Genomic DNA, 26,952 nt, shown 5'->3' on the forward strand with positions numbered 1-26,952 from the left:
CCGTGCTGGATCCCAAGGGCCTCGTATCACTAGCAGTCGAGATAACAGGCATCTTACCCGCATGGCTGTAACGGATTGTGGACCCACGTCTCGATCCCTGAGTCAACAGATGGGGACGTTTGCAAGACAACAACCATCTGCACGAACAGTTCGACGACGTTTGCAGCAGTATGGACTGTCAGCTCGGAGACCATGGCTGCGGTTACCCTTGATGTTGCATCACAGACAGAAGCGCCTGCGATGGTGTACTCAACGACGAACCTGGGTGCACGAATGGCAAAACGTCATTTTTTCGGATGAATCCAGGTTCTGTTTACAGCATCATGATGGTCGTATCCGTGTTTGGCGACATCGCGGTGAACGCACATTGGAAGCGTGTATTCGTCATCGCCATACTGGCGGGGGGTGCCATTGGTTACACATCTCGGTCACCTCTTGTTCGCAATGACGACACTTTGAACAGTGGACGTTACATTTCAGGTGTGTTACGACCCGTGGCTCTATCCTTCATTCGATCCTTGCGAAACCCTACAATTCTGCAGGATAATGCACGATCGCATGTTGCAGGTCCTGTACGGGCCTTTCTGGATACAGATGTTCGACAGGTGCCCTGGCCAGCACATTCTCCAGATCTCTCACCAATTGAAAACGTCTGGTCAATGGTGGCCGAGCAGCTGGCTCGTCACAATACGCGAGTCACTACTCTTGGTGAACTGTGGTATCGTGTTGAAGCTGCATGGGCAGCTATACCTGTACACGCCATCCAAGCTCTGTTTGACTCAATGCCCAGACGTATCAAGGCCGTTATTACGGCCAGAGGTGGTTGTTCTGGGTACTGATTTCTCAGGATCTATGCACCCAAATTGCGTGAAAATGTAATCGCATGTTAGTTCTAGTATAATATATTTTTCCAATGAATACCCGTTAATCATCTGGATTACTTCTTGTTCTTGTTGTAGCAATTTTAATGGCGAGTAGTGTATTAAAAAAAAAAAAAAAAAGCTTATTTTTTACTAGGCCTAAAACTTTGCTTCCGTCGTTATTTCTCGAGGTAGCGACTTTATTGTGAAAAACTTGCAAAAAATTTACGATTGAAAGTATTGGCCATCGTTAGCCACTGCTTTCTCCTAGCTTTAGGGCAGCATACGAATCCCCTCAGTGTATAAACTGGGCATCCTTTGAGGGGAGCCATGAATCTATCCAATTTTGCACTTGTTCATATGACCGCAGGTGCTAGTCAGCTAGGTCGTGTGTCATAGATCGAAAAAGGTGGCAGTCAGAGGGGGGAATATCTGGAGAATACAGCGGGTGAGGTAGAACGTCTCATTTCCACGTTTCCAAGTATGTTTTGACGGGATTTTCGAGATGGGCTCGTGCACTGTCAGGCAGCAAAATAGTTTTTTCATGTCTGCCGATGTAGTGTGGGCGTTTGTCTTTTAGTGCTCGACTCAATCACATCAATTGCTTTCGATAACGATCTCCTGTGATTGTTCCCGTCGGTTGCAGTGGCATCGAAAGCTTTCTCTCTTTCACAACCATGACGGTCTTCAACTTCAAATCACCACTCTTGAAGCATGGAAACCATTTTCTGCGAAGTTCTGTCACTAACAGGCGTCTCATTATAGGTCTTACCCAGCTTTTTATGAGTCTCAGCCGCAGATTTCTTCATATCAAAGCAGAAAATTAAAACCTCCCACAGATGACGAGAATTGGGCTCATAAGTTGACGTATTCAGTCGAGAATAACATTATGATGCAATCAAAAATCGACTGATATTCTGATGGCGTTATGTTCTCAAATGCCTAAGCTTACTGTCTGACACGACGAACGACTTGCACCACTACTTTCCACTACTGCCATCTATTGCAAAACGGCGGAAGCAAAGTTGTAGACCTAATAGTACACCTCTTACAGTTGTGTAGAGATCAGAAAATTTCATGTGAGATGTTATTTCTGTTATGTCTTAGTCCATTCATATGAATAAATTCGAAATATCATGTTTCAGATGAATGAAGACGAGCTACTGGAAAAGGCAGGAGAATGTGGCTGCTTCCAGTTTCGGATAATAGCCACGTTCGCTGTTGTGAACATATTGTCGGCTTTTCACTACTTTGGACCAACGTTCCTAGACATGCAAGAGGCTGGTTTTGAGAGCGTCTCACAAGAGGTCAGTACCGACGAAAATGCTTTCAAATTTGGCACGAAGGGAGGTGCGCAGTGCTTAAGGCAGTACGGGGCATTCATCCAGTCTTAGATTTTAGGAATGTCCTTAAACCATTTGAAGCAAGTACCAGTCTGGCTCCTTTCAAGTGGACACAAGCAATTCCCTGCCAATTCCTTGTTCAGTCTACAATTGCAGTTAGCTACACCTTCCAGCTATTTCTCTATATAGTCCCCACTCTGAGTCAGACATTTGTCGTAGCGGTGTACCAACTTTCCAATATCTTCAAAAAAATGGTTCAAATGGCTCTGAGCACTATGGGACTTAACAGCTGTGGTCATCAGTTCCCTAGAACTTAGAACTCCTTAAACGTAACTAACCTAAGGACATCACACACACGCATGCCCGAGGGAGGATTTGAACCTGCGACCGTAGCGGTCACGCGGTTCCAGACTGAAGCGCCTAGAACCGCACGGCCACACTGGCCGGCCCAATATCTTCGTCATTGAAGCCAGTCGCCCGTGCTTTCTGGCAGTTATCTATGCTGCTCTGCAGCTAGTTGTCTGTGCCAAAATGCTGTCTTCAAAGCCGGCGGTTCATATGAGCAGAGACGAAACTCATGTGAAGCCAATTACGGATTGTATCACAGGTGATCAAACACTTCCCACCGAAAAGCTGCAGGAGCATCTTCATCGCCCCTGCAGAGCGCGGCCGAGAATTGTCATGAAGGAGGAAAGACATGACAGTTGTGTCACGTGGGCTGCGTGAAACCAGGCGAAATCTCTCACCAGGCCCTCATACTTGACCGGAGTCATTATTTTCTATACATCTTTACTCTCTCACTGTGTGTTCAGAACTGAAACGGGTGGTATGACGCAATCGACGTGCATACTAGAGACATTGCCCAACACATCTGTGCAAAGCTTCATGTGATTATCACTGTGGTTTCCAAATCGCGTCCGATCGGACCTTACTTTCCGAACAGCCCTCGTATTTTTACAAGTCTATCTCTCTGTTCAAAAAGCAGCTTGTGTGATGTTGTTTTTGCCTGTAACACTTTTCCTGGAAAACTGGAGAATGCAAGAATAGCAGAGAGATATTGGCCCCTGATATCTCGTGGGAAGTTCAACTGCTGTTTATTGTTAAATGCTTTGATCTCCTCTCGTGGAGAAGGATGACAGCTACGCGCCACTCCATGTAGAGTAAGAACCTGTCTCTCTCACAAGGTGGGAAAGTAGCTCATTGGGTATCTAAAAAAGTATCTGTAAGAGGGATTTTATGTTTGGTCGCCCCCCCCCCCCCCCCAGTTGTGGATATTAAGAGGTTGGTGGATTCTAACACATAGTATTTAAGTAACACATTTTACTTAACTTGAGTAGCAGCAAATCGAGAATACAATCCGTTGCGTGTTCTTGAGATAGGCCAGTTCGGCACACACAATAACAGAGGCTAACTGATAATGCTTCGAGTTCTCAGGCAGAACTCAGCTAACAGACAGAGACTAGTCTAGAGGGGTGCAGCGAGTACTGATGCTGCAAGAAACGACTATAAGAGGGGGGGGTGAGGAGGGAGGTCTGCGTGCAGCCGAAACTTCAGCCGCTGACATGCTCCTGCTCACACCCCGACATTCGTCTACATCTACATCCATACTCCGAAAGCCACCTGACGGTGTGTGGCGGAAGGTACCTTGAGTACCTCTGTCGGTTCTCCCTTGTATTCCAGTCTCGTATTGTTCGTGGAAAGAAAGATTGTCGGTATGCCTCTATGTGGGCTCTAATCTCTCTGATTTTATCCAAATGGTCTCTTCGCGAGATATATGTAGGAGGGAGCAATATACTGCTTGACTCCTCGGTGAAGGTATGTTCTCGAAACTTCAACAAAAGCCCGTACTCCTGCAGAGTCTTCCACTGGAGTTTATCTATAATCTCCGTAACGCTTTCGCGATTACTAAATGATACTGTAACGAAGCGCGCTACTCTCCGTTGCGAGTAGTTAGAAACATTGGTCGAAAAACCAGCCATAGGATGCGCACCCACGCTCAGGGACGGAACACCTTCTTCTAATGGCGGAGGTGCAACAGTGACTGGAGGGGCCACGACGACCCACCGGAATGCGGTTTGGCAAAGGGGAATAACTTTTTATCGTGGCCGCGGCTGCTGGCGATGCAGTGGCCGCAACGGTACTGTGTCAACGTCCAATGGCCGCTGAGGCTGCGGGCTCTTCCTGGGCACCGAATCTACAAATGAAAAACCAACAGCAGGTGCACCCAGTCCACACAAACGAGGCTAATTCTGATGGCACATCTGCAACTGGGAGAGACACAGTAAAACATACAAAGAGGGGCCCAAGGCTTTAGTGACAATGCCCCTATCCCAGCGCTTGTGTCTGCTAAATCTCTGGAAAAGACCAAATCATTCACATTAAACTTACAGCGCTGTGGAGGACGGGCCAACCGCTGTGGAGGATGCAGCAGCTGAAGCAGTGTCCAATATCAGAGTCCGTGCAAGAGCTCCGCTGGCGATTTGCCGTTGCGTGGCTAAGAAAGATAGGTCGAGGGGAAGAACACTAAAGCTTGCTCCCCGCACGGGAAACATACGAATATTACTTGTTAATCTATTGCTTGAAAGTCCTTATAATGAGCTCTGCATCACCATTGGATTGATGGTGGAACGGTGCTGTCGTCACATGTTTAATCCTGTTGGCATCACAAAACTGCTGAAATTCTGCTAATGTGAACAGGTCCATTGCCCGAAACCAAAACTTCTGATAAACCTTTGATGCAAAACTTAGTCGTCAGTGTCTTGACAGTGCTGGCTGTTGTGGTGGATTTTATGGGCACCACGAATGGAAACTTAATGTAGGCATCTACCACAATATGCCAATGGGAATTCCAGTACGGACCTGCAAGGTCAATATGTAAATGTTGCCAAGGGATGCTGGGCTTGAGCCAATCAAAAGTTTTTGTGATGGAGCGGTCTGATGTTCCGCACATGCTGGAAACTGTGAAGTTAAGTGTTCTATTTGTGCGTCCATGCTGACCAAGCCGTAATCGGGATTTGATTCCATGGGGGTTTTAATAAGTAGACACCGTAATAAAGTGAACTTGTATTGGGACTAGATCACATTTACATAAGGAAATTAAAATACGATGACTAGCCGTTTACGGTTGCAAGTAAAAACAATCTTCAGAGCATGATCACATTAAATGCAGGTTGAGCACAAACTTGATGTACCAATAATAATCATCATGCCAGTGACATGCATTTCTGCAGAAAGCAACGCGAATAAAAAATTTGGTGCTAATAGTAATAATAAAACCGTCCCTGGCATACTTGTATGAGATTCGGGTTGCACAAACTGGTTTGCAACAGTGGAATCACATCAGTCATTAACTTGCAGTTTTTTCGCTGAACTTGCAATGCATACAGTGTGGTTTATATTGATACAACCAGTTTGTTCAGCCTGGGTGTACACTCCAGTCTCAGTTATGTTGCTACAGTCAATACCAAATTTCTTATTCACGTCATCTTCTATTCAAATGCATATCACTACATGATGATTATTACTGGTGCATCCAGTTTATGATCAATCTGCATTTAATATGATCATGATCTGAAGATGGTTGTTTCTTACTATCTAAACTAGCTATTTTAGTTTCCTTGCGTAAATTCAATCAAGTCATTAAAAATTGTATAAGAAAAACTTTTAAATTTTAACAAATAACACTGGCCAACAATGAAAATGTTTTGGTTCAAATGGTTCATATGGCTCTGAGCACTATGGGACTCAACATCTTAGGTCATAAGTCCCCTAGAACTTAGAACTACTTAAACCTAACTAACCTAAGGACATCACACACACCCATGCCCGAAAATGTTTTGGGCTTAAAAGCAGTTAATTATTATGTATTTCCATCTTCTGCATTAAAAAATCACCATAAAAATGACGGATTAGTTCTTGCTTTGGAGGTAAAGCGACATTTCATTTTTATATTCAACATTTTCAGTTTAGGGGAAATTTTGTTTTCAGAGTTGGCACACCAGTCCAATAACAAAACACAAAGGCTTCAAGCTGTTTGTAAGTCATAAACATAAATACTGCTGCTGTGACTGTGAGTTTCATACACTTTCTCTAATTAAAGCAGAATTTCTGGTTTTGAGAGTGTTTCTGTAATGCAAAATTCGTAAAAATGCCACCAAAATGTGTAAATTTTTGTTACATTTGTAGTGAGTTAACATTTTCCTCACAGAAACACGATCTGAAGCCTCTTGTGAAGACTGCCTATCAGCACTATTTCGGTATGAAAGTAGGGGGCCAGGATAAGTCTTGGGCTCTACATATATGCTGCAACGCATGTTTAGTTACACTGCGGGAATGACTGAAAAATAAGAAACGCTTTATGGCTTTTGTTGTGCCTATGGTTTGGCGGGAGCCTACAAACCATACAGATGACTGCTGTTTCTGATTGACTCCACCTTTAAGGCAGAATTTTCTATGAAGATAAGAAGAACAGTTCAGTACCCGAATCTTCGATCTGCTAATCGACCCATTCCGTATTCACATAGTGTACCAGTTCCTACTCCACCCGAAAATTGTGTGTTTAAAGCAGAAAATGAAGACAGTGTGGAACAAGAAGAAGAAGAAGAAGAAGAAGAAGAACAATAACAACAACAACAACAACCAAACAAGCCTTCCACATCCCATGACCCTGATTTTGAGGGAAAAGATGATAAACCGCACAGATTGAGTCAAGCGGAATTGAGTGATCTAATTAGAGACCTTCACCTGTCAAAGGAAAAGGCAGAAATTCTTGAGTCTCGATAGAGCAATGGAATCTTCTCGAAAGTGATGTCACAGTCTCACAGTACAGAAAATGTCACATCGAAATGTTTCCCTTTTTGGAGAAGAAAACAATCTTGTTTGCTGCGACATTAATGGCTTGGTGGAATCTTTGAATTTGAACCAGGATTTGGCTAAATGGAGGCTATTCATAGACTCCTCCTAGCTTAGTCTGAAAGCTGTGTTACTTCACAAAGGTAACCATCTTCCTTTTATTCCTGTTGGTCATGCAATTCACATGAAGGAGACATATACAAATATGACAACCCTCTTGGACTCAGTCAAATATGATGAACACAAATGGAAAATGTGTGGCGTTCTAAAAGTCATTGCCATACTCTTAGGAATGCAACTGTGGTGCACAAAATATTGCTGCTTCTTATGTATGTGAAACAGTAGGGATAGGAAATCGCATTATAAAGCAGACTGGCCTGCAAAAAATCTTAACCTTAGCGAGAGATATGTCGTTGCCGAGCCTCTCTTGGACCCAAAAGATGTTCTTCTTCCACCCCTGCATATCAAGCTGGGTTTGATGAAAAATTTTGTCACAGGTACGAACCAAGAAGCACGGGCCTTTAAGTAAATAAGACAGAAATTTCCGAAATTAAGTGATGCAAAAGTTGAGGAAGGTATTTTTATCGGGCCACATATTCGAGAACTTGTAAAGGATCCTGCATTTGACCAAGTTTTGAATGGGAAAGAAAAGGAAGCTTGGAAAGCTTTCAAGAGAGTTGTTTGTAGATTTTTAGGCAACAAAAGAGATGATAACTACACTCAGTGGATGACAGTGCTCCTGCAAATATACCATAACCTTGGGTGCAACATGTCCCTTAAAATCCCTTTTCTCTACGCCCACCTAGATTTTACGCCCACCTAGATTTTTTCCCTCATAGTTGTGGAGCTGTCAGTGACGAACATGGTTAAAGATTCCATCAGGACATTTCTGTTATAGAACAAAGGTATCAGGGCCAGTGGAATGAAGCAATGCTTGCGGATTATTGTTGGTCTACGTGTAGGGATGCTCCGGAACTCCGTTACAAGAGGCAAGCTAAAAGACAACGGTCTCATGCAGCCACCACATGATTCTCTTCAGACCCAACCATCTGCGAAGTATTCTTCCAGCAATTTAGAACCCTTAAAATGTTACTACCATTTTAAAAAATTCAAATATGAGCAATGTTGTTAGCATATGTAATTGAAATGAATGTTTTTCTCTTAGTCTGATAATATGAAATACTTCCACTTAGTGTGTATCACAGAAACTAGAGCTAAGGAAAATTTTTGTTGTCATATCCGTTTTCCTCGGTCCTTAGTAAGAATTGATTCATGAAGTGCAGAAAACAGTAAAAATTGTTTTTGTTGGCCAGTGCAATGCGCTAGTGAGCGGGAAAAGGAGCACAATGACCGTCACGAAGTGAGGACAAGTACATGGAAAAGAATTTACGCCTTGCTCAATTCTGACAACAAATGCACTGTTTCCACATTGTAGGACCATCGATCATACGCTAGGGAAGTGAGTTTAGTAGTGTTTTATGTATCTTCGACCGCTAACGTCATTGAAGACGGAGCTTTTTTCGGATTTTTTATTACCGTAGGCGACGGAAGCGGCAACTGGGAAACCGTAGAAAACCCAGATCTGGATGGCTTGCTCTTGTGTTGAACTCGGGTCCCCCGAAGGCGAGTCTAGCGCATTAGGCACTTCGCTATCTCTCTGAGTGCTCTGGTAGAAACGATAGACGAAACTTGTAAAGTTTCGCGAAAGCACAGAATAGAAACTTTTATTTTCAAATGCGGTACTTATTAATTGTAATGGATATGAAATTAAATTAAGCATTTTTTAATGATGTTAGACTACTGTGTTTGGTAATGGCTAGCTACTACACGAAGTTTACCGACTTCTGTCGACACATATGCCGACTGATTTCAACTACAGATTGTAAAAGTTTTCTTGGCAGTTTCGCCCCCTTTATCTGATCGGTACTTGTCGATAAAAGTCGGAAGTCGTCGTGCCGTTTGTATTCTGTTTGAGGTACATGCTAACCTTAGCAATCTATTGAATAATTATGTTACAACAGGATTAATTTACTGTCATCCTCATCACTACTTATGCTGTTGTTGTGGTCTACAGTCCTGAGACTGGTTTGATGCAGCTCTCCATGCTACTCTATCCTGTGCAAGCTCCTTCATCTCCCAGTACCTACTGCAACCAACATCCTTTTGAATCTGCTTAGTGTATTCATCTCTTGGTCTCTCTCTACGATTTTTACCCTCCACGCTGCCCTCCAATACTAAATTGGTGATCCCTTGATGCCTCAGAACATGTCCTACCAACCGATCCCCTCTTCTAGTCAAGGTGTGCCACAAATTTCTCTTCTCCCTAATTCTGTTTAATACTTCCTCATTAGTTATGTGGTCTACCCATCTAATCATCAGCATTCTTCTGTAGCACCACATTTCGAAAGCTTCTATTCTGTTCTTATCCAAAGTATTTATCGTCCATGTTTCACTTCCATACATGGCTACACTCCATACAAATACTTTCAGGAACGACTTCCTGACACTTAAATCTATACTTGATGTTAGCAAATTTCTCTTCTTCAGAAACGCTTTCCTTGCCATTGCCAGTCTACATTTTATATCCTCTCTACTTCAACCATCATCAGTTATTTTGCTCCCCAAATAGCAAAACTCCTTTACTACTTTAAGTGTCTCATTTCCTAACCTAATTCCCTCAGCATCACCTGACTTAATTCGACTACATTCCATTATCCTCGTTTTGCTTTTGTTGATGATCATCTTATATCCTCCTTTCAAGACACTATCCATTCCGTTCAACTGCTCTTCCAAGTCCTTTGCTGTCTCTGACAGAATTACAATGTCATCGGCGAACCTCAAAAAAATGGCTCTGAGCACTATGGGACTCAACTGCTGAGGTCATTAGTCCCCTAGAACTTAGAACTAGTTAAACCTAACTAACCTAAGGACATCAAAAACATCCATGTCCGAGGCAGGATTCGATCCTGCGACCGTAGCGGTCCTGCGGTTCCAGACTGCAGCGCCTTTAACCGCACGGCCACTTCGGCCGGCGGCGAACCTCAAAGTTTTATTTCTTCTCCATGGATTTTAATACCTACTCCGAATTTTTCTTTTGTTTCTTTTACTGCTTGCTCAATATACAGATTGAATAACATCGGGGATAGGCTACAACCCTGTCTCACTCCCTTTCCAACCACTGCTTCCCTTTCATGTCCCTCGACTCTTATAACTGCCATCTGGTTTCTGTACAAATTGTAAATAGCCTTTCGCTCCATGTATTTTACCCCTGCCACCTTCAGAATTTGAAAGAGAGTATTCCAGTCAACATTGTCAAAAGCTTTCTCTAAGTCTACAAATGCTAGAAACGTAGGTTTGCCTTTTCTTAATCTAGCTTCTAAGATAAGTCGTAAGGTCAGTATTGCCTCACGTGTTCCAGTATTTCTACGGAATCCAAACTGATCTTCCCCGAGGTCGGCTTCTACTAGTTTTTCCATTCGTCTGTTCAGAATTCGCGTTAGTATTTTGCAGCCGTGACTTATTAAACTGATAGTTCGGTAATTTTCCTATCTTTCAACGCCTGCTTTCTTTGGGATTGGAATTATTATATTCTCCTTGAAGTCTGAGGGTATTTCGCCTGTTTCATACATCTTGCTCACCAGATGGTAGAGTTTTGTCAGGACTGGCTCTCCCAAGGCTGTCAGTAGTTCTAATGGAATGTTGTCTTCTCCCGGGGCCTTGTTTCTGCTCAAATAAGCACCACATTCAAATGTGAATGTATCTACAGCGCGATTTCACATAACATACTTGTACGCCTTTCACGCTACTTAAGAAAATGTTATTTTTTCGCGTTTAGATAAACACTTGTTTCGTTACCATAAAAGGTGCAGATCTAAGAATTCACCAATTTGACGAAAAATTTCTAGAAAGAAAATTGTAGAGCATTAAAATGTGTTTTCATTAAGTCGAGCGCAATGTCAAGAAACATAGTTGGTTAGTAAATACCACAACTATCAATTTTATGAAAATCGCATAGTTAATGACAGTCAATTTCCTACTTCCTGTTCAATGTTTTTTTTTTCAGTATTCGCTCTGGTTTAATGTCTTTGACAGTGCGTATCATTCTCTGGATTTTGTTGCTCCACCGTTTAAAAAGTGTGCTTTCTGCCGGATCTTTTATTAATCACTGTTAAATTTGGCTGTAGAGGAGGTATCAGTTGCCAACTAACCACTAATTAGTTACGCTGGTAAGTGGAAGTCAGGGCGGCGTCTGAATGTTTTGTTGGTGGTGAATACGAAAATCACTAAGCGGGTTGAAGACTTCCATCCAGTCACTCGTCGACCAATCTGGGGTGGCAAAAAAAGACTGCAAAAGGAAAGATGAAGTTTTAAATTTCACATTTAAGAAATCATTCACGCAGGAGTATCGTACAAAAATAACATCGTTTGACTTGTCGTACAGACTTCTGCATGGAGGACATTGGCATCCATGGCGTAGAGAAGCAACTGAAAGAGTGGAAAACAACCAACCATGTCCAGATCAAATCCCAATTCCATTTTACAGAGAGTACTCTGCAGTATTGGCCCCTCCCTTGGTCAGCATTTATCGCGAATCTCTCGCCCAGCCCCATGTCCCAAGCGAATGGGAAAAAGCGCAGGTGATGCCTGTGTATAAAATATACACACTTCGTACGCAGCGGTTGCAGTCAAGTGTCTACACTGCGGTCGTGCCGTATGAAGTACGTTCTTTTCCAATCATACCGATCGCCCCACACCACACATGTGTACGTACCTTACATCCTGTATATAAGAAAGATAAAAAAAGACCCCAATAATTACAGACCAATATCCCTAACATGGCATTGCTGCAGAATTCTTGAAAACATTCTGAGTTCGCACATAATAAATTTCCTTGAGACAGAATAACTTCAGTCCAGAAATCAGCACGGGTTTATAAAGCGTCATTTGTGCAAAACTCAGCTTGCCCTATTCTCACATGCTATCTGTAGGAGGGTAAAGAAATTTCCAGCACAGTTTTGATATCAAATTGATGTCAAATTAATTAATTGATCAATTAATTACCCCCACTCCTGGATGGCGTCACGGGTTTTCTACAGCCACCATGTGGGTCTCCACCTCCACCTCACCTCTCTTCCCCCTCCCACATCCCCCCCTGCCCTATTGGCAGGAATTTCGAATTTTGGAGGGAATCTCGAATTTTGGCGGGAATTTCAAAAACAAATCGTGGGAATTTCAAAATGTTGAGAATTTATTTGTCCTAAGGCTCTGCTGACGTCACACCCCCCACCCAGGAATTGGTGGGAAATTCGAAATGGCGGGTGCCCTTTCCAGGACTAAAACCCTGGTCATTCTGGACGGAAAACCCAAATGCACGCCCCCTACACACGGAAACGGCCAGTCTCTCTCCAGCTGCACGAGGTGGTGGTGGTTAGTTCCTATGGGACCAAACTGCTGACGTCATCGGTCCCTAGGCTTACACACAACTTAATCTAAAGACAAAGCACACATCCATGCCCGAGGGAGGACTCGAACCTCCGACAGCAGGAGCCGCGCGAATCGTGGCAAGGCGCCTGAGATTGCGCGGCTACCACACGCGTCAGTTGCAGGAGACGAGGGTTAGGTTAGTGTACTTCATTTATTTTGGGTGGGCAACCGAAGTAAAGATTGGTACTAATTACATAATTAATCATAAAGATCAGGCCTAATTACACATCTATACGCTTAGCGCTACACAAGGAGCGCCTAAAAGCGCAATACAGCCCAAAAATTGACGATGTCGTACAACTGGTGTTATTCTGCTCGAAAAAGATTCACGATAACATTGGAAACTAGTGGCAGACATACTCAAAATAAATAGTAACTCTACATAGGATGATTCCTTTATCTACAAGTTAGAAGGTACTATCTTTATTTTTGAAGGGAAATGTGCTCAACTGCGATGTTGTTGTTGGACAAAGAGGCGTTTAATAAGTGCATTACCTGAGGTCTGTGTCTATAGCCTCCTACATGAGGAATGGAAGTAGGTGATAATGAACGAGTGTAGGGGAATACTTTTCAGCAAATAATGGAGATGCAGTGGGATGGACTGAAGATGCATTTCACAACTCATAGAGACTATTGCCTGTGCTGAAACTACTCATCTTTCTGAAATGGCCAGTCAATCCACAGTGCAAGAGACGATTTCCCCCACCCCTCCCACACACACAGCTATCCCTTTTTACCGATGCGTGTGTGTCTCGCTGTTTCATGTCGGAGTTCACTACAAATGCATCCCACTACATTGCTTGACAAACACCCTGGTGCTCTAAATTCAAATAAGTGGCGCTCACTTTATTTTTAGACAATTTCGTCCTATACCACTTCCCCCAAGAGGTCCCTTGGTATAGCTGCCCTGTAACTTGTACACTGATATATAGTAAGAAGGGATAGGGCAGCAAACCATCACTGAAGTATAGAAAGGCCAATGCACGCTATCACAACTGATGGAATATGCGTCACTGTTTTAATCACATACTGAAACCGTTGTGAAAAACAAGCACAGCACTCGTAAACAACGGATCATAATGCAACACATGTATTGCGAATTGAGAAAAATTATTGTAATAACACAACTGCCGAAAAAACCGACCCCAAAAGATCACACCAGAAGAGAGGGGTGGCAGCTGCACGTGTGTTCACCTCGATGTGCGGTCACAGATTAATCAGCTTAGAGCCAGTCTCACGTCCCTTCCTACCATGCACTATCCCTCCCTCTTCTCACCGTAGGTAGGGATACAGGCCTGTTGGATCATGTCGCTGATCCCACACGAAGAGATACATCTGGTGGTAGTGATATACTGTCACTGTTCTGCAGAAATCAGTCGCTGCAGGGAGGTGCACTCTGTAGGGAGGGAGAAAGGTAACTCTTAGCGTCCAGGATGCTAAGTGAAGTCGACACACTGTCAACTAACGAATAACGTATTACTAAGGTAGAAAAAAAAATACCCTAAATCTACATTTGTAGATGTCGTAAGAGGATTGTGGGAACGTATCAGAGTTGGAAGGTATAAACAGAAGTAGCGAAACTAATATGGTAATCAATAAGAGCATATTCTTATGGGAAAAATATACGAGCGGTAACAGACATCAACTCTGTGCACAGATTATCTCCCTGTTGCAGATCCTCTCACGACAAAGTGGAAGTCAAATGAACTTGTCGAACTGATTCCAGACTTTGAGTTTCCATCAAGTGCATCACTGCATGAGTCTGCAGACAAGCTCTCTGATGTGTTGTAGCAGTACATGGATTTGTTTCCAGACTTTGAGTCTCCAATGTATACATCATCTGCACCACTCGGTGAGCCTCATTTAGATACTAAGCGAGTATTACTATGCTTTCCATGATCGTGCTATCCAAAATACTTACATGTTGATCATCGGGAAGAGGGAAATTCTTAAGATTTTGTAGTAGGTTGGTGAATAAGACACGCAAATATCCTTGCACAAAGTCAAACAGCACATGGGTATGTCAGCAATATGATCAAATACATGTGGAAAACTACCGAAGAATATGAAAAATCATATAAAATCCGTAAAAATCGAAGATAACCTGATATAATTATGACAGTTTGATGGAAAATACTAAAAATTGAGGAAATACGACGAAATATGGAAAATCGCGAAAACCTAGCAAAATTATGTAAATTGACTGAGAATACATAAAATTAGAGAAAAAATATCATGAAATGCAGGGAATAGAGGTGGGTTGGGGTACCCAGACACTCAAGACCGAGAAAAGCTTAAAAATTATGCTCTTTCTGTATTCAGTTTTAATCCTCCCCTACCCCAGTAAACTATGTGGGTTTCTGTAACACATATTTCAATAAAGGCGATATAAGTATTACACAGAAGCGCTATATTAAAATAGGAGAAACATATGTATTCCAATCCAGGACTTTGCTCTCACACACGCAGTAGAACACAGATATTACCGAATTAGGTTAGTGTTTTTATGTGCAGAACTGTGTAGCCTTGAGAGTGCATGTGTTTATGCTCTACGATCATTTCTCTCTTGCCATTACCTTCTCGGTACTGACTCCAGACACTGGAATAATACTCCACAATTGATAGCACAGTTTATTTACATAAAATGCTTCAAACTCCATCCTTTTGGCGCTCCATCCTGCATAAACCAGACATTTCTTCTTAACCGTCTGTTACAACACTCTCATGTCTACTATACACCAATAAGGGCTGTTAGCTTCCTCGACAAGCACGCATCTCTTGTGCACGTCGATGGGTGCCATGAGTAAGAATCGTGCGGAACAGTCTCCGCTGAGCAGCAATTACCGACTCAGCTCACTCTGTTCCTTCATGAGACATGGAATGTAGCGGGTATAGTACCCTCCTACTTCTGGTCAGTTGCAGATTGAATGGGCTACCTTGTTGTCGGGAGGGTTGGTGAAGCACAATGCGGGGAGATCTTTCAATCTCCGACTTTACACTATTAATTCGGGAATACTGTGACTCCCATCCACACAGGGAAAGATGGCCAGTCGTAATCGTAAATTTCGTACTACGATCGGTTTGCTAGAAATATGTAGATAACCTAACTGCATCGGTGTAGGAGGCTGTGCTGTATACTTTGGTGTATATGATCAAATGAACGTTCTGGGCAGTCATCTATCTGTATTCACAGTCTAGTATATGGTACTCTCAAAGTAGAGGAGGGGTGGTTTAGCGATGATACAGAAATGGTTCAAATGGCTCTAAGCATTATGGGACTTAACATCTGAGGTCATCAGTCCCCTAGACTTAGAACTACTTAAACCTAACTAGCCTAAGGACATCACACACATCCATGCCCGAGGCAGGATTCGAACCTGCGACCGCAGCAGCAGCGCGGCTCCGGACTGAAGCGCCTAGAGCCGCTGGGCCACAGCGGCCGGCGATGATATAGAAATTGGGTAGTATTCTGATGACTTGAAATTATTGAAAAACTGGTAAAATTCCTAAAATTTATTGCGCTAATAACTTCGGAGCATATTACAGTACATTGTCCCAAATCGCCGGTGTCTCTTCCATCCCATCCATCCACTAGTACGCTGTTGATTACCACATAGTGATTTACTGACGCCACTTGTTTGAGATGGAGAGAGGCTTGGCAGAACACTGGAGAGCTGCTGCTTGTTACTGTGGAACATGGGATTACGTGTAGAGGTCATTACCTTCAGACAACCGTTTGGAGATGTTCCTCAATGCTTCAAATTCGTCCTATTTCCATATGCTGCAATGCCATTCACATTTTTTTTCACCAATAAGATAACAATACCTCTCTTTAATTCTATCACCCCGCGTGTGTTGTGAACAACACCTTCCGGGGACGGTCAACACTGGAACAGTGATCGAGCACATGTCTAATGTGAAGGTGTAGTGCTCTTGGCCTATTCGAGACGGAACACCTGGATAGCTGTTACGTGACGCTGTAATACAAGAATAATCTATTGCGAGTGATAGCCTGCTGGATACGGTCTTCATTCCCCCACAGATGATAAAACTTTATACACACACAAGTAGGCCCGTGAAAGCGAGTTATGGAGCAATTGTGGTTGATGTCAGCACACTAACGGTATTTGTTTTTCGATACAAATGGCTCTGAGCACTATGGGACTTAACATCTGTGGTCATCAGTCCCCTAGAACTTAGAACTACTTAAACCTAACTAACCTAAGGACAGCACACCCATCCATGCCCAAGGCAGGATTCGAACTTGCGACCGTAGCAGTCGTGTTTTTCGATGCATCGGAAGAGAGACACAGTAAAATGTTATAGGGTGACGTTAGGAGATTCTATTACAAGGAGAGGTATGGCGTGTTAAACTATGGGTGAAGATAGTGCACAGTTTTTTTTATACCTACTCTGAATGTTAAAAAATAACGAAAAGGAATGCTCTCGGAAATTATAAATTACTGTATTGATGCTGATATGTATTGGTATCTCATACGTCTGAAATGAATGTATTGCCCCCGTGCACGACAAATCGTAATTAGAACACACTGAATACTCTCAAACTATACAGATTTTGCTTATAAAACTAATAGGAATCGACTGTATCTATTCTTATTGAGTCGTCACTGTTTTTATTATTACCATTACGATTGTGTATTTAAAAAGGTGTATTACACCAAGTCCTGTGTTATTTCATACTTCATGACCTCTAATTACAAAGTAGCTACCACTTGAATTGTAGCTCATTGTGAAACCTAGAAATAATAGAATTTATCTCGACATTTGAGTAGATTGGATGAAACAGGCTGTTCTGCGATGACAAAATTGCTTATGAAACTACAACACAAGCATCTGCTGCTATGATTTGCTGGGTGTGGTCTTCTTCTTCAAGTACGAGTGACAGATATTTTACACACAGGTCGGTAGGGGCGAAGTATGGAGCCGATGTGTCGGTGGAATATTATAGGGTTCTCTACTAGGTGATGTTAGGAGATCCTCACAATTTTTACGTTTAGTAAACGCCAGAATTATATACCATTGCACTGATAAAACAGGAACTGCCATAGCGTACAAAACAACGAAATCCTCTTGAATTATAGCTTGTTGTTGCTGAACGTAAAATGGCTGTGTTTCTTCCGATATGTGAATGGTTCAAATGGCTCTGAGCACTATGGGACCTAACGTCTGAGGTCATTAGTCCCCTATAACTTAGAATTGCTTAAACCTAACTAACCTAAGGACATCACACACATCCATGCGCGAGGAAGGGTTCGAAACTGCGACCGTAGCGGTCGCGCGGTGCCATACCGAAGCGCCTAGAACCGCTCGGCCACTCCGGCCGGCTCTGATATGTGAACAGATGGCGTGAAAGGTTGTAGTCTGTAATGTAATTTCACCTGTCTGAAATGTCATGCATGTCAATTTTCGATATGTGAACAGATGGCGTGAAAGATTGTTGTCTGTAATGTAATTTCACCTGTCTAAAATGTCATGCATGTCAATTTATTTACATACACTGATTTGAACGCCAGGGATGCTCTCAAACCATGTAATTTTGTCCACACTGAAAGAAATCCGCTTAACATACATGTTTCGTTAGACTGTACGTTTTTTTTTCTTCGGATTTAAATTTTCGCTTTTTCTGTACTCTGATGAGAGTTTGGAAATAACGAGGACATTCTGCAGTGATAAATAGTATTCACAGCAAAATAGTGGAAGTTTTTTTCGATTTTATTTCGTGTGGACATGGATAGGAGATGTGAGATAAATTAGTACATCTGTCAGACGTATCGCTATATAGCTCCTACCTCTGCAGTTTGCTCATTTGTAATCAGCAGCAGTGCTGTTGGATGTCACAGAATAACGGCATGTGGCGAAAGAGAGAGTGAGATGTGAGCTGCATCCTACAGCCGAACGTAGAAAACAATACCGATTCTGCTCACAAAACTAAAAGAAAATGGACTGCAAGTATTTTCGTTGAAATAGTACTTTTATTATAGTTGCGATTGTGCTTTTTTTAATAGATGCTCGCTTAGAAGATCTGCGTTGATGTTAAATACAACTGTTACACTGAAATGCCTTCTCGCTGAGAATGGCGTGCGCTTGTTGTGGGCTGCTACTGGCGGCATGCATCATCGATAGCCGCGGCTGCACTTTGAGACGAACATCACATGGTCGGGATAGCTCCAGAGACGCTTTCTCCAACCACGGCTGGTCGAAGACTGCGCTCTCAGTTATGGTAATACTGGCTAATGATGGCAGTGGAGAGCATGAGCAGCAGCAGATGTTAGAAAAAGCATTCTGGAGAACTGGAGATTTCACTGAAATTTCTTTGTGGTTCCAGAAGAGGAAAGGGGGGGGGGGGGGGGGGGAGGCAGTCTTTCCGAGACATAAATGTAACGGCTTGCAGGAAGCGTCCTGTTTTTGAGTCTTTTGTCCAACTTTGATCTGGTTCTAAGCTGGTTAGTCTGTGACCGCACATCGAGGTGAAAACACGTGCAGCTGTCGCCCTCCTCTTCTTGTGTGATCTTTTGGGGTCGGTTTTTTCGATAGTTGAGTTATTACAATGATGCATGTGTTGTGCTATGGCGAATTGTTTACAAGTGCTGTTTTTTTCACAACAATTTCGATATGTAATTAGAACAGTGAAGCATTCTCCATCAGTTGTGATAACGTGTATTGACCTTCCTACACTTCAATGATGGTTTTCTGCACTATCCCATCTTATTATGTATCGATGAACAAGTTACAGAGCATCTATGCCAAGGTGACCTCTTCGGGGCAGTGGAATAGGACGAAGTGGTCGAGAAATAAAGAGAGCACCGTTTACTTGAATTTCGAGCGCCAGGACGTTTGTTGAGCAATGCAGTGGGAAGCGTCTGTAGTGAACTTCGACATCAGACAGTGACACACATATGTGGTCCTCAAAAATGGATGGCTGTCGGCGCGCAAATTCTTCTCCTGCACTGTGAATTGACCGGCCATTTCAGAAAAATGTACAGCTCCAGCATAGGCAATAGTCTCTCCGTCCATTCCTCATGTAGGAGACTATAGACACAGTCCTCAGCTGTATGCTTTCACTTATTAAACTCCTCTCTCTCCAACACCAACATCTTGTCAGTTGAGCACATTTCCCACCAAAAATAAAGCCTCTCTCCCGCCAATTCACAAGTACAACAGAGAGATTTATTTCGACTAGTAGGTAAAGGGTTTATCCTATGCAGACTTACTATTTATTTTGATTATGTCTGCACATAGTTTCGAGTGTTATTGTGATTTTCTTGTTGTATGACATCGTCAATTTTTGAGCTGTATTGTGCTTTTTGGCGCTCTTTGTGCAGCGCTATGCATATAGGAGTGTAATTAGGCCTGATATTTATGATTAATTACGTAATTAGGACCGATCTTTGCACCCAAAATTAATAAATTACAATAACCTAACCTCTCTCTCCTGCAACTGATCAGAGACTGACCGTTTCCCTGTGTAGGAGGGTGCGCTTGGGCTATCTTCGCAGAAGGACCAGCCTTTGAGCCCTGGAAAGGGCAACAGCCTTCTAGAATTTCCCACCAATTCCCAGGTGGGAGGTGGGGGTGTGTCATCAGCACAGCCTTGGGACGAAGAAATTCCGTCCATTTTAAAGTTCCCACCATTTGTTTTAATTTCCCGCCAAAATTCGAAATTCCCACCAATAGGGTAGGTGGGGAGGGGAGGGAGGAAGAGGGTCAAGGACCCACATGTTGGCTAGGGAAAACCCATGAAGTCATCTGGCGGTGGGGGTGCCGGTAATTAATTGATCAACTAAAAGTTACTGGAGAGGCTGTGTATTTAAGGATAACTGATAATTTTATTTCACATAATTTGTTATCAAATGTACAGTTCGGTTTTAGAAGTGGTTTAACAACTGGAAATACTATATTCTCTTTTCTCTGTAAGGTACTGGATGAATTAATCAAAAAGTTTCGAACGCTACGCATCTTTTTTATTTAACTAAAGCGTTTGCTAGTGTTAATCACAAAATATTGCTCCAGAAGCTGGACCATTATGGAATACGGGGAGTAGCCCACAATTGGTTCACCTCTTACTTTAATGACAGACAGCAAAAGGTGCTGATAGTGGCTATGATCAGGGGTCCGAGTGCGGTACGGTTAAATGGAGTGTGCTCCAGGGACCAGTGCTGGGGCCACCCCTGTTCCTTATTTATATAAATGATATGCCCTCTAGTATTACAGGTGATTCTAAAATATTTGTGTTTCCTGATGAGACTAGCTTCGTTGTAAAGGATGTTGTGTGCTACGTTGCCACTGTTTAAAATAGTGAAATGCAAGACACAAGTTCATGGCTTGTAGAAAGTAAACTAACTCTAAACCACAGTAAGACTCAGTTTTTACAGTTCTTAACACACAATTCAACAGAACACTGCGTTTTAATTAACAGAATGGGCATATGCTTAGTGAAACTGAAAAGTTCAAATTTCTAGGTGTACAGATAGATAGTAAACTGTCATGGAAAGACCACGTTCAAGATTTTGTTCGAAGACTTAATGATGCCATTTTTACTATTCGAACTGTATGTGAAGTACGTGATCGTTCGACACGAAAATTAGTCTACTTTGCTTACTTTCATTCGCTTATGTCGTATGCTATTATATTTTGGGTTAACTCTTCCCATTCTAAAAGTATATTTTTGGCTCAGAAACGGGTGGTTCGGGCAATGGGTGATGTACGACCGAGAACCTCTTGCCAACCTCTGTTCACTAGTCTGGGTTTTCTGACGTTGGCCTCTCAATATATATATTCTTTACTGTCTTTTCTTGTTAAAAATGTCAGCTTATTCCCATGAATTAGCAGCTTTCATTCAGTTAATACCAGGCAGAAATTCAACCTGCATTTGGATCGAACTTCCTTCAATCTTGTGCAGAAAGGCGTGCAGTGTACTGCTGCATCCATTTTCAATAAGCTACCACTTGAAATAAAAAAAATCTTAGCAGTAATCCACGCACTTTCAAATCGAAACTGAAGAGCTTCCTCATGGGTCACTCCTTCTATTCTGTCGAGAAGTTCCTTGAAAAATTAAGCTTATTCTTGTGTTATATTGTTGATTGCGTTTACATAAACTTATGGCTTGTCTTTGTTTGGGTTCATGAACATTTTATTTTATCTTTTATTACGTTTAATGTTGGAATTTCATGTACTGACACATCCATGACGATTTGCTCCTCAATTTGATCCTACGGAGCGAGACGTGTAAAATGAAACAAAATAAAAAATGAATGCCACATTTGTAGATTGTCAGTTTAAAAATTTTACGTTAAAACAAACTGTTTACTTTTTGCGGAAGACGCATCATAGGATCAAGTGAAAGCTAAAAGAAGAAACCAATTTCTTTTTAAAATGTTTTTCGTGACATTACAAAGATATTTGCAAGATCGATAATGAAGATGATGACAAAACGGAATTATGAGTGGAGATCTCAATTAAAATTTCGAGTAGGACATATTCAAGATATTTTTGTCGTTGAAGATAGATATCGTGGTAATTATGTGAAAAGGTTTTTAAATCCGATATTGCAGTTCACAGTAGCGTTGGACGACCAAAAGATGGTGACATATCTGCCTGAGTGAAGTTCGTTTGTGAGCATTTGTAAGCAAATAAAAATGAATGACAATTACACGCGTTAGACACTCTGAGGAACTGTAGCAGATACTTCCCATATATCGAGACGAAACAAAAATTTCTGTTCGTAAAGTTCTGTTAAGGTTTGTTATTCGTTGGAAAAATAAATCAATACAAGAAAACCTTGATATGCTTTCAGAACACAGGCTATACCTCTTATTTTACATGTAGTATGTGGCCAGAATCAAGGACCACAACAGGAACGCAACTGAATGGTTGAAACTGCTGCTGTAATTCTAGAGAGCATTAGAACACGAGTTTGTGGAGTGAAGACGTATCTTCCTTCAGACACTTTGTTGGATAAAGTTGGAAGTTACGTCCAGAATCACTGAAATTACTTGTTAGAATGACTATTTCTCCAAAAAAGAAAGGCTGTTCAAAGCTAAAGACGACAATCAACTGTCTTTCATATTTTGTTACTTTAGCTGCAACACCGAGATCCTTTGTTTGTATTACACAACTAGATCTTGAGGAAAAGGTACATAAACGTACGGCTCAAGATATCTTGTAGATTTGCTTTAGCTTTTGAATTAACCCTATAATGATATCTGTCAGTTTGAAGTTCCCAGTATGCAAAAAGTAGTAGTAACTCTCAAGATATTCTTTTATCCTTTTTGTGCTCAACAATGTGGACATCCATATTGACAAAACTAATAATAAGCATAACTGGTACACTTGTACACAAATTTTATGTCTTTTGTTCAATGTTATTCTATTAATTTTATTTTTTCCAATACAATTTTACTGAGGTATGCGATTTCTATTAAGTTGGTAAATGGCAATATTTATTTACCAGCTTTGTTGTTTATCACTTTCTTTGACTTTTTGAAAACTAACTTTGATGCTATACAACTTTTCTCTTACGCTTTTTTGCTTCAAACTTGTCAACTCTCTGATACTGCATATCATATAGATGTAAAAAAAGTAAACGTAGAAAATGAAACAGAGATATTATGATATTGTGCACACTAGCCATACCTCTCCCCTACATAACGTTTACTTAAAACAAACATTTAAAAAATATTTATCACTGTGAAAACAACAATTTCCACAGTTTCCAGCAAGAGCGACTACGATGGTAGTTCCAGGCTTCTACCATGTGAACAAATGTTTTCACACTGCCTCGAGCCTCAGCAACAATGACAGTTAGGGTAGTCTCCATGCAGGGACAGTGCTGCCTCTAGATTCCATGACAAACTATATTCCTTTGTAGCTCAGTCCACACATTGCTGCTAATATTGTCGCTAACACTAGCTCATAGCTGCTATATTCCTCTCGCACAGTACGTTACTCTGGCAATAGCCACGGTTTGAAAGCGAGGTAATTGGAAACAAAGATTAGACTGCAAACGATTTTAAGACCACTTCTCCTTCATGTTTTTACCTTTGCCAACATTATGGGTAGAGTCTGAACCCCAAAACACCCCCTCTGGCTACATGCATGATGCCGACCTATGTGCAGTGCCATCGGGTTAGCTGCTTAGTGCTTATAATCGGTTCTAGGCGCTACAGTCTGGAACCGCGCGACCGCTACGGTCGCAGGTTCGAATCGTGCCTCGGGGATGGATGTGTGTGATGTCCTTAGGTTAGTTAGGTTTAAGTAGTTCTAAGCTCTAGGGGACTGATAACCTCAGCAGTTAAGTCCCATAGTGCTCAGAGCCATTTCCAATGGTCTTAGAGGAGAAGGCGGAAAAATTTCGTTCTGAAACGAACATAGCACAGCCACACGAGACTGATCATTGTCTTTATGTAGAGGACGACACTCTGCTGGATTGATAAGCTGTGTCGAAACACAAAATAACAGCGTACAACCGGATCATTAATCTGCTTGACTGAATATGGTCAACCAGTACAGAGGTACTGGAACATAATCTTGAAATAGGGGTCCGCAGCCATTGCCTGAGCAATCCGTCAGTGGTCAATGGGAAAACCATCCACTGTTTAATTGTCCTGGACGTCAATGTGGTAGCAAGAAACTTCTGAGGTATCGAACTTCGAATCAGTGCTGATTGGTAGGCGAGAAACATTTCCTCATTCAAATGCTTAGCAGTTGACCTGTATACAATTTTATACCGATAATATGAAAGGAGCAGAGACCAGTACTGCAACTTTTGCACTGTGCACAGAGGGACTGTCTTTGAAAGGCTGAACAGAGAGGTGAGGGACTTGTGATCCGGCTCTAAGAAAAATTTTCTTCCATTCAATTATTAGTGGCATGTGGTCACCCCATATACGATAGCAAGAGCTTCCCTCTGAATTGAGGAGTTTTGATGCAAAGACAATTGGCCTGTTCCAACGATACAACTCTCTCCAAGAGAACAGCGCCAATCTTGTAAGATAATGTGTCAACCACCATCATGACCGGCTTAGTGGCATCAAAATGTACGAAACAGCAATCACTCAATAAAGCATCTTTCAGTTTCTGACTTATGAGTTTACTCTCCCCTGTCCAATGAAATGGAGCATTCTTTCGTCGAAGACGACGCAATTGAGCTACAATCTGGAATGAATTGAATATAATAACCTAGTTTACCCAACACAGCTTGGAGTTCACTGACGCTCCGAGGAGCTGCGAGGTCCCGAATGGCGGTTAAGTGTGACAGCAAAGGGTGAATACCCTGCCTGTCCATAATGTGTCCAAAATATTCAATCTCAGTCTGTAACAAGGAGTGCACTTTAACCCGAGAAACAATTTCCTGCGATTGGCGAAACATCCGTCGGGTGTACGACGCGAAACGACTATGTCATCCAAATAGTTCAAATAAGAAGGAACTGTAGCAGTCAAAAATGGTTCAAATGGCTCTGAGCACTATGGAACTTAACATCTGAGGTCACCAGTCTCCTAGAACTTAGAACTACTTAAACCTAACTAACCTAAGGACATCACACACATCCATGCCCGAGGCAGGATTCGAAACTGCGACCGCAGCGGTCGCGCGGTTCTAGACTGAAGCGCCTATAACCGCTCATCCACAGAGGCCGGCACTGTATCAGTCAACCGTGATAAGTAGTATTGAAAAGTTTCAGGATCGGACGACTGCCGAAGGGCAAGCGCAAAACCTTAAATAGCCCCTTGTGGGTGTTGATCACAAAAATTTGTTGGGATGATTCATCCAAGGGAAAAGAAGCGATCTGAATCAAGCTCTTCCATGAGTTCCTCAGGCCGTGCAAAGGAAATGATTCAATCACAGTCTGGATTTATTGTTGCCTTGAAATCTGCAGATAAGCGTAATTTACCTGAAGGTTTCCTTATGATCACTAAAGGGGATGCCCAGTGACTGGCTGCTACAACGGAGATCACGTCATTGTCCTGAGAAAATAAGAGCTCTTGCGCCACTTGATCTGTAATAGCTTGATGTTGGGGCCGTTATCGTCAAAGCCGTGGTTGCACATTGTCTTTCATGGTAATGTCAGCCTCAAAATCATTGACTTTGCCTAGGTCAGCTTGAGAAATGTCACTAAATTTATGACAAAGTTCAGTTACCCCGTACGTAGACACAGAAGAGTTGACAGAAGGGTCATCGTCTTGAATGTGCAAACTAAACAGATCAAATGAGTCCATACCAAAAATATTTTCACTTATACGTGAACACAAAACTGTGACCAAAATTTTCTTTGTAATGTTACGAAAGTGGCAGGGGGGTGCAGATATTTAGCACAAGAATGTCTCACTGTAACCAGATAGAGATGCCTGTGACTTGGGTAGGTTGGGCTTGCGTAACAGTTTGTAGGAGCCTGTGTTCAACAAAATTAACTGTCACACCAGTGTCTAACTGCATGAGTATTTTGTGGTTGGCAATCTACAGGGCGACAAACAATTTATTAGCCTGACGCTGAATGGAAGAATTACGTGACTTTTACGCTGTTACATTTGGCTTGCTCTGTGTAACCCTACAATCACGACTGGGCTTGGAAAAAATTGCATTAACATCCATTGACTGAGACCCTGGGTAGCGTACAGAGTGCAGATTGGACTTGTGTTTTGCAAACAGACTGATTGAACGTCACCATGCTTGCCGCAATGATAACTCTAAGACCGTCGGCACACGGGACGAGTTAGTTGAAGTTGAGGCGGTGCTCTACAAGTTTTGTGCCGTCATTTCCTGTTATTTCTCGTTGATGAGCTATGTTGTCACGTGAAACACAAAATAAGTTCTGCGATGTTTCGGTAGCGTGACACGTAGAGTAGAACCAGGAGGAAGCAAGAACGCTCCCTACGTCAAAAGCAGAAAGCAAGACGCGTTACTGTATTTGTCGTGTACAGTAGAAGCACGTATTCGAGGGGTTTTATGTTACATATGTCCCCTATGAATATATGCTGTTTCTAAGCAATAGCACATTGAATGTCTCACGAATGAGTCGTTATTGGTACGATCTGCTGTAATAAAATGATAGAAAACGTCATATTGGTGGTTAAAGAATTTTCGCATCCAGTTTTTTTCGCTTTGTAATTCGGGTGTTACGAGAATAAGCCGTTTTAAGGCAACGATCCATTGGATATTCATGAAAACGTGTCGTTCTTATTAAGATTTGTTATAATTAAAGGCCAATAACATTTCAGTGACTAAAACCTTTAGAAGATTGTAACATAAAATACGAGGCCAACAGAGCCCAATTTCAGCGTAGTTGGTTAAGACGCTACGAAGTAGAATTGAGTGTAGTTGGGAAGGAGGTTCGTGTCCAGCTGTATCCAATTTCTTTTCCACCTTAGCGTTTTCTAAAGGACTGTTAGCGTTTCCC

General features: G+C 42.2%; 1 protein-coding gene across 1 annotated transcript in view; it reads left to right on the forward strand.

Moving 5' to 3' along the window:
- Positions 1 to 26,952, forward strand: part of LOC124555990 (organic cation transporter protein-like) — a 349,132-nt gene that overhangs the window by 27,201 nt on the left and 294,979 nt on the right. The window contains exon 2 of the mRNA XM_047130035.1: positions 2,006 to 2,167. Within this exon, the coding sequence (XP_046985991.1) occupies positions 2,006 to 2,167 (162 nt within the window). The remainder of the gene's footprint in view (positions 1 to 2,005; positions 2,168 to 26,952) is intronic.

This window comes from Schistocerca americana, chromosome X (assembly GCF_021461395.2).
Source record: "Schistocerca americana isolate TAMUIC-IGC-003095 chromosome X, iqSchAmer2.1, whole genome shotgun sequence".
In the NCBI taxonomy this organism is placed as follows: domain Eukaryota; kingdom Metazoa; phylum Arthropoda; class Insecta; order Orthoptera; family Acrididae; genus Schistocerca; species Schistocerca americana.